The sequence below is a fragment of the Propithecus coquereli genome, unplaced genomic scaffold, assembly GCF_000956105.1.
Source record: "Propithecus coquereli isolate 6110/MARCELLA unplaced genomic scaffold, Pcoq_1.0 Scaffold161, whole genome shotgun sequence".
Lineage (NCBI taxonomy): Eukaryota > Metazoa > Chordata > Mammalia > Primates > Indriidae > Propithecus > Propithecus coquereli.
The window spans coordinates 1,364,360-1,373,869 of NW_012140636.1; the positions used below are offsets into that span (position 1 = coordinate 1,364,360).

General features: G+C 40.9%; 1 protein-coding gene across 1 annotated transcript in view; it reads right to left on the reverse strand.

The window, feature by feature from the left end:
• Positions 1-7,003, reverse strand: part of EIF4E (eukaryotic translation initiation factor 4E) — a 53,285-nt gene extending 46,282 nt beyond the window's left edge. The window contains exon 1 of the mRNA XM_012641067.1: positions 6,986-7,003. Coding sequence (XP_012496521.1) covers positions 6,986-7,003 — 18 coding nt within the window. The remainder of the gene's footprint in view (positions 1-6,985) is intronic.
• Positions 7,004-9,510: the final 2,507 nt, after the last annotated feature.

A 9,510-nucleotide genomic window follows, 5' to 3' on the forward strand; every position in this document is an offset into this window, starting at 1 on the left:
GTCCTTTCCTTACACATCGTTCTAGGTTTTTAGATTTTTCAAAACTAAACAACACATACCTGAAAGATACACACATTCGAGATGACATAATGCTCTGAAAGACATAGTGAAAAACATAACGTGCAGAATATGCACAGAATAATGTGCATATATCTGGCTACCATCTATTTTTCTAAAATATATATCAAATTTGCTTGTACATACACAAATCTCTATGGAAAGATAAACTGACCATGCTGGCTGCCTCTAGAGGTGATCTGCCTGGATGGACATCTGCTTGAGAAGGAGACTTCACTGTGTATTCTTTCACATAAAACTTGAATTTGAACAATGTAAATACTGCCTATTTACACACACATTAAAAAAAAAATGGCAAAAAATATTAACCCATGACAATTTTGTTTCCATACAAGACAAATAATTATCTTTGAAAGTTTAAAATACAGACAGAAGAGAAGCTTTTCTAGGATAAAACTACACAGTAATTAATTCAACCAAAAGGGACATATCCAGATGTATCTTACAAAGTTAAGCTAAATACAGTATGTACACAAGTGTTTATGTACACCAGAACATGTCCAGATTCTAAAGCCATACTGTGCAATTTGGGAGCCACTAGCTACGTGTGACTAATTAATTTAAAGTTATGAAGATTAAGAGATGTCTAAAATTCATTTCCTCGGTTGCACTAGCCACATTAGCAAATGCTCAATCACCAAGTGTGGCTAGTGGCTAATGTATTGGGTCAGCACAACAGAACATGTCCATTATCACAGAAACTACTCTTGGACAGCCCTTTTCTAGAAAGATTCTCAAAAAACTGGTAACGGTGGGTACTCTGGAAACAGGATAAGGTGGCTGGGGAAGGTAGGTAGGAGACAGGTTTTCCACATTAGACAGAACTGAGCCTGTCCCAGTGTCCTTCGTATTTTTCATGTTAATTCAATCCTTGTACTTTGTCATAATTGGTTTCCTTTATAATCCTATGCATTTTATTTAACACACTTTAAAACACTCTAAAATCAGGGCAATAGGCTTCACTAGATTGCTAAAGGGATCCACTTGATCCAATTTTAGAACATGAGTATGTATTACAAATTCAAGAAAACACATTAAAAAAAAAGCTAAATACCATTATCTATAAACCAATACCCAAAAGAAATTTTACAATCCAAAATAAACAAAGTGTACCAGTTTAAATGAAAATTACATATCACTCCTAATCCCACCATCCACAAACCATCTGGTATATCCTCTAAGAGATATGATTTTATATTTAACTTATTTGTGTATAATGCTGACCATCAATGTTATCCCTAACGGACAAGTTTTGCCAAAGGTAAAGAGCTAGACTTCAGTTTTCATTGAATTTTAGTTTAGTTTAGTTTTGATTTTTACAGGATAAAGCTTGAGACCTGGATTTGAGTTCAACTCTCTTACTTAGGAACTATGTGACCTTGGTAGAAATTTAAACATCCCTTGAAATATGACTTCCTCACACATAAAATATTCATGTATTCATTAAAAAAACTACAAGAGACATATGTACATTTCATCTTTCCATTAAAACATCAAATTTTCTTGCCTTAGTTAATACTTGAAGTTATCAGACTTTGTGGCTATGGCTAATGCCCCATAAGAATTTTTACAGCAATACTAGCATGTTGACATAATTAAACTGTTATTGTCACCATAATAAGTAGAACACAGAAAAAATATAACTAATTTCTATACAGCATTTTGTAGCAACAAGCTTAAAATATACAACAAAAACATGTAAATGTGTATTTTAGCCAAAACTTTTTCAAAAAAACTGTTTTACTCTTTAGCAGACCTTTCACCAAAATTACTAAAAGTACTAAGGTAGTTAAGTTTAGATTAAATTCCAAATTCACAAAATTTTAAAATTTTACAGCTGGGTGCAGTGGCATGCCTGTAAACCTAGGACTCTGGGAGGCTGAGGCAGTAGGATCACCTGAGTTCAGGAGTTCGAGACCAGCCTGAGCAAGAGTGAGACTCTGTCTCCACTAAAAATAGTAAAAAAATTAGCTGGGCAACTAAAAGTATATATATATATATATATATATATAGAGAGAGAGAGAGAGAGAGAGAGAGAGAGGGAGAGAGAGAGAGAGAGAGAGAGAGACTCTGAAAAAAAAAAAAAAAAAAAAAATTTACTAAAACTTTTTTTATTTGCAAAATATTTTAACTGGCAAATCATTCCAACTGGCAAATGACAGAAATCAAATGAGAAAAGAGAAGGGAAGTGGTCATTCACCTTCTTTAGAAATCTACCCACAAAGTTCTAGACCAGTTATTAAAATATGATCAATACAATTGCTTCTTTAGTCCTCAGCTTCAGACACCAAGGCACTATTTTCTTATGATTCTATACTTTTGTTATCCAACAGGGCCTAAAAACAAATGTCCACACATTTTATTTTATAGTTGTAGCAAAATACCTAGTTAAGTTTATGAAAATTAATCTCCCCTTCTGAAGTCACCCAAGCAAAGCACACTGCTTGCCTACTGGAAAGACAGTGTCATGGTTAAAAACATACACTCTGCAATTTGGCTGCTTTAATTTTAACTCCACCCCACCACTTATTAGCTGTGTGATTTGGGGCAAGTTAGTCACACAAAGTTACTCCATCTCTGTGCCTTGGTTTCCTCATCTGTGAAATAATACCTCCTACCTCATAGGGCCGCTGTAAGGATTAAATGAATTAATATATGTAAAGCACTTAGTGCAGTGCCTGACATACAGTAAATGCCATGTGTAGCAATTATTAAGAAATAAAGATCTGCCTACATTAAAATAGCTGTTTCTAACAGGTTGTGTTTATGAGGTCATTTTTTTTTTTTTTTTTTAGTCAGTTGCTTAAAACTATAAATCCATACTCCTAGAAATCCAATACTGGTTAGATTTGTCATGATTCCACAGAAACTTACTGAACATAGTGTGACTAAACTTCAGCTTCCCACTGCTTCTATGGAATAATGTATCAAAAATTCCAACTGAGAAAAAAATTTTAGATTTCTGACTATATTCTCAGGTTCTGGAAATGTCTAAAAATGACTACCAGTATTTTAGAGACAAAAATAATCCTTTTTCTCCACACATGACTAAGGACTTTTGAAGAAACAGTGATTTTTACGGTAGGGATAGGAATGGGAAAAGGATCTGAGAGCAGTGGGTCATACAAAGGCTATGCATCTCTTGTTGATGAACAAGGATTGATAAGCAAAAGGCAGCTACTGAATTTCCTAGCAAAGAGAGAAAAAGGTGGGTACATGTATGGATATACCTGCATGCAACACTGTCAATGGAGTTAATCACTTCAGTTCTTCATAACTGACAAACTGTCATCTTTGAATACCGCATTTGAAAATCAAAATCACTGTAAGATCTTCTTATTCCCATTTTCAGCTAGCATTGGAAATTTCAGTCTTACAGGTCCCACAGATATTAAAATGCGACTACAACCCACGATCATTTCCACTTCTCAAAAGTCTCTGACCAAGATGGTGCAACTCCCTGGTACCAACAGATTAATGAAATTTCCAGTGGTAGCAGAAGAAAAGTAGAAATTACCATTGCTAGAACAACTATTTCAAAGGCCCCTTGTTAAAGGATGCTGGTCCTTCTATTATATTCTTAACCTTATATAAATCAAACAATATTTTATGAAAGCTTTTTTGCCCACAAAAAAAAATCTAAGCAAATTGGATTAAGATTACATAATCCATTTTACAAATTATTCTTTGCAACTTGTGTGTAAACTGTGTCTGTGTCTACACTGAATTCAGATTATAAAATGAAGTGAAATTTTGAATATAAACACCAAAGCCAAATATATTTGATTTAGTAATGAACTTTGATATATTGGGTTCTTTCATTAAAGCAAAAAAACTTATGATCATCTGCAAAGTTGACCTGTCATTCAACAGTTCTTCATTAACAAATACGATGAATTATGTAACACAACATATATTTATCAGTATTTATTTAACCCTTATTTGCTCTTTTTCTTTTTTAAAGAGACAGGTCTTGCCATGTTGCCTGGCTGGCCTCAAACTCCTAGACTCAAGTGACTTTCCCGCCTCAGCCTCCCAAGTAGCTGGGTCTATAGGCACACCCCACTGCACCCAGCTAAGCCTTATTTACTCTTAATAAACCCTATGCACTACCAAGCATCTTTCTAAAGTATAAAAAAGGAAACATTAGGTCGGCTGATTGTCCAAGTTGATTCACTTATGAAATTAATGTAGTTTAAAAAATTTAAGAAATACAATGTAAAAACAAGTAAAATTACATACCTTCAGTTTAACTGAAGTAACCAAAATTAATCTCCTACGTTGAAAAGAACAAATTAGTTTTTAAAAAAAGGTCTAACAGTGAAGAATGCAGAAGGAAGAGAAAGCTGCAAAGAAACATGACCCACTGGAGGTAAGATGGCTGGGAAAGCTGCCTTGCCATTTTCACTGACCTAACGGTAAGTCTAATTTTGACCTAGCCACAATTCACACAGCAGAGTATTCTGTCCCAGTGTTCAAAATTTTGCCATATTACCTGTAAAGAGATAAAATGCTTCCCTTAATTTTCCCTTTGAAGCTTCTTGTACTTCACTGCAATCCAATCTTAATCAGTTGCTTAAAAAAAAAAAAATCCAACTATTTAAAACTGTCAAAAAGAATCCTACATAACTAGTCTGTAGACACAAGAGTACATTAAAAGTACCAAAAATGTGCATTTCTCACTAAAAATGAATACTCCAATACTATTTTACATACATCCCCAAACTATTATAGTTTCTATCCAGGTTCCCATCTTCATACACTTTAGGTTTTTAGGTTCCCCTACTCCCCAAATTTAAATGCACTACCCAAATCTCCCCAAGTTAGCGCTAGAATAAACACTGTATCGCTGACCACATCACTGTGAATTAAGCTCCTTAAGAGTTTACATTTCAACAAGGTATAGAATCAACATCTTGTTTAACTTTGTACCCCAAAGAACACTTGGTTCAACGTCCTAAACATATCAGGGGCTATAAATATTTACTGACTCAAAATAGTCCTTCACAACTTTGTAGCTCTGTTCTGTGCTGTCAAAATAAAACTGCATAGCTCTGTAAAATCCAAGGGACCTAAATGTTACTGAAACTTCATGGAATTCACTATTGTTTTATTGTTTAGAGATTTTTAGCTGTGCTCCTGTTAACAGCCATAATGCTTTTTACTGACACTGGTACGGTGGGTAGGAGCAAATCCAGTCAAAAGTGAACCTGTCAAAACGGTGTTACATTTAAGTATTTATCTTTAATGTTATGTTACATTAATGTTCTTAAGTCAGTTAATTGTATCAGCAACTTAAGAGACAGTTCTGCAGTCAGTCTAATTCTCAGGAACACAAATGAAAACTGGTTGCCAATAAAAGAACAAGTAATCAAGCAGAAAAACTGCCTTAAATTCTGGCAACAAAGTAAGAATAGTTTACATCAATGTAATGAAAAATAAGCCTTTTTGTAGTCTATGAGAGAGTTTTTGGGATAGTTACAAAAGTCTTTAATAGTCAAGGCAAATTGGTAAACCACTAGCAAAACCACAAGTTACCGTGAAAAGATACACAAAAATATCCGACAACCAAGGTCTAGAACTGGTTCCAGAGTGTCAAAGGTTTTCTTCTTGCTAATAAACTCCATTATGCACCCAAGACACTGCCACTTAGGTGTGTCAGTCCTAAAAAGGCAGCAAAGGCCCAGATATTTCAGTGAGCCGGTGCCAGCAAATCCAAATCATGACGAAGACAGCCTCTGCTTTAGGTGTAACTACCACCTTTTTGCCCCGGGATCAGCTTGCTTCCCTTAAGTTTAAAATGGTGCCTACCTACATTGAGAGGAGAGCCTGTAGCACGGATAAAGAGGAAAAAAATCAAATGGAAACAATTTTAAAAGTAAACTTTCTATTTCCAGTAAACTTCGTCTTGGGAATCTCGCAGAAAATAAAAGACTCGGAAGAACAGTCGGCTCTGGGCCTGCTCGCGTTCTCCGAGGTGCGCGCTGCGCGGAAGGATGAATGAATGGGAGACGGGCGCGCGAGACACGCAGCAGGTCCGGCCGGCACCAGGCCGGCAGCCGCGATCGGTAGGCCTCGCTCCTCCCCCTTCCCTCCTCCATGACAGCCAGTCCCAAGCACGCCGGGGCGAGGACAATGTGATCCCCCTTCTCACCGCCACCACCACCCCGCATCCTGCTCCGAGAGCTTTCGCCGCGCAACGCGCAGTTCTCCTCCCCACCCCAAACCGTCCTCGCCTCCCCTGCAGCCAAGCCCGGCAACTCTGCGGGCGCCGGAGTAACACGCGCCGGCCCCTCGCAGCTCCCCGCGGCGAGGTCGGAGCTTTTCCGCGCGTGCCGCAGCACCACTCCCGCCCCGCCACCTCCGGCAACACGCGCCCACCGGCTCCCCAGCCCACCGGTCCAATGAAGACCCGCGCGCGCCCCGCAGCCGCGTCCCCGGGCCGGACCTCCGCAGGAAGGGAGGGAGGGAAAGGCTGCCCCGAGGCTCCCTCCTCCATCTCATTCCAGGCCGGCTCGCCGCCCACCCGCCCTGCGGATCCCGGCGCCCGCTCAGGCCGGCCCCGCGCCCTCCCGGCAAGAAGACGCGATCCCCACGCCCCGAGCCCACAGCCGGATCCCCTCCCACCCTGCAGACACCTCGCCGCTCCGCAGGAGGCGCCACGCCGCCCCTCCCCCACACCGCTCCCCCGGCCCTCGGGCCCCCACCAGAACGTGTGAGCTACACGCCGCCTCGGCCAGACTCCGGGACGCCCCCAGTTGCCCGCGGGAGGTCAGGTCCAAGACGAGGGGGAGGGGGCGGCCACGGGTAGAGTGCGCGCTGGGAACGCCGTCCCGCGGGGTCCCCGGGTCCGAAGGGAGACGGAGCGCGGGGACCGGTGGGGGTGGGGGCCAAAGGCAATACTCACCGGTTCCACAGTCGCCATCTTAGATCGATCTGATCGCACAACCGCTCCTGAAGGGGGGGGTGAGAGGAAAAAAATGAGATTCAAACCGGATTGGCCGGCTACTGTCCACGTGACGGACGTGTCCGTTTGGCCCTGGCGGCGCCTGCGCAAGACTGCGGCTGCGTGGGGGACGAGAGGCTTCTGGGAAGTGGAGTCTCTCCTTTTTTTTTTTTTTTTTTAAGGCAAAGAAGTTTTTTAAAAACTGGTCACGTGGTGGATGGGTAGGGTGCGCGGCTCTCAGCGTCGCGGACACTCGCGTGCTGGAGGGTGGTTTTTAGTCCTTTGCTATTCCGCCTGTAGAGCTGCGGTCGCACTTACTGCCAGGCATGCCTGCTGTGCCCTTTGTCGCCCTGTCCTCCCATCTTCCGCGGAAGGTTGGGAACTGCAGGCTCAGCACGCACAGTAAGGCTTCATTTGCTTAGTTGAGGTCCTAGAACGAGTTGCTTGCGTGTTTATTTAGTTTTCTTTTGCGCTCCTACCATTTTCTCTTCGTTTCAAAAAAAGGCGGCGATGGAGAGTCGTTTAAGCAATGAACCCTCCCCCGTCCCCCGGCTCCGCTAACGCTGGTGGTCGCTCGTTGCCATCACTGAGAAAAGGGGTGGGCGGGGCCGCCCACAGCACCCACTTGCCACGGGCTGGAGGCGGGCGGAGTGGGCCCGACAGCTTTCCCTGTGCCAAATCCTGAGAATGAGACCTCAGGGCTAAATCTTGCGTGGAAGTCAAAATTATTTGGAAGTTCTGTCCAGTCGGTTCCAATATTCTGCTTTAAGGTGAACGGAAATAGCTTTAGTCCAGGTGCCAGCCAGGGATGCCACTGTGGGCCCCGCTGACTAAGCCCTGGACTGACGGTCAGGAGTCGTTAGGCCGGGTCGACTGTGACTCTTGACGTTGACTCACTCTCCTTAGGCGAGTGACTTAATCGTTCAGTGCTTCAGCTTTTTCATTTATGAACCTAAGGTGGTGATACACTTACCTCACAAGGGTGTGCTGTGCTAATGACTGTAACCGGCTTTGAAAATGCACGGGACTCTAGAAATGCTTCCTAATAAGCAACCGCGTGCCTTCCAAAAGATCAGTTGCTTCCTCGGCTGTTTTTTTAAACAATGTCCTAAGTTCTTCTCATGTTTACTTTGTTGCGTTACGATGTACACCAGTGCAGTTTTAAAGTTTCAAGGCCATGGTTTCTTTACAACTGTAGCTGCCCTCAATAGAGGTTTTTATGTTCAGGAAATTATGTTCACAACAGTCACTGGCGATTAGAAATTTGTCCCCACGCTGACATCATACATTTCCTTTCCCTCTAAAATGTTGTCATTTCTCAAAACAGTGTTATTCTGCAGTCTGGCTGTTAATACGACACATAGAGATGAAGAGATCTATCTAGTAGAGTGCGACTATGAGCTTCTAATAAGGAACACACCGTCTCATTACTATTCTGTTTCCCATGCTTCTTAAGAATGTCGACACCAGGAAAAGCAGTATAGGCAGGCTGCCTGTGCCTGGCTGCTTATGGTGTTGCTGATGTGCAGAGCTGTGTCATACCTATTATTGAGTACATAATGGATGCTTGGGTTGACTAACACATAATTGAGGCTGTATAAAAACTCAAAGCCATTGCCTGTTCACATGTTTCGGTTTACTTGGATGTCAGAGATGATTAATGAAAGCTTTTGTCTAGTCAGCTTAGCTCCAGTAGCTTTTAAAGTGGATAGAATTCTAATAAATGAACATAAATGGATTTCTACTTACAGAGACCATCTACTGTTACTGAAATTATCCAAAGTAATTACAGTCAATGTTAATATTTTTTCTGGTTAAAAGTGGTATCCAGTCACCTTCTTTGAAGAGACAGCATAGATGTTTTAATTTCATGAAGCCGTTAACAGAGCAAATAATCAGTGAGATTGGCAAGGAAATACCCATACGGACAGGAAAGCCAGTGATGTTCTTGAAACTTTTTTTCAACCATAGCTCCCATTTTTATTAACTTTTCTCTTGACCAAAAACCCCCCTACTCTTGCCAATCAAGACTCATACTTTCACAATACTGATGTATGCTCTATTCTTTATAGTTTAATTACTCTCCACTTTTGTATATGTTTTGGTGCATGTGTTTTATGGCAATTCATGTGTCTGCCTAATTGAGATTCTAGCATGTAAAAGATTTGGTGATTATGATTTTCTGTAAGTGATTGTTTTGTTTTGTTTTTGCCCCGTCTTAAATATACACAGCAGAAATTTTGTTTTATTTCTCTATTAATTCACAAAAAATTACATATATTACCTTACTACCACATTTGTGCTTATACTTAAGGAAAAGAAAGTTTAATTAAAAATTGGATTTATGAAATGGGATGTAGCATTGAAATACTATTTACTTGATTGAGTATCTAGTTTATACAGAACTACTTATGGCCCACCATAGCATCATGGTAATTTATTTACAAGCCTGGGATGATTAGATATCATTTATAATCTGTAAATAA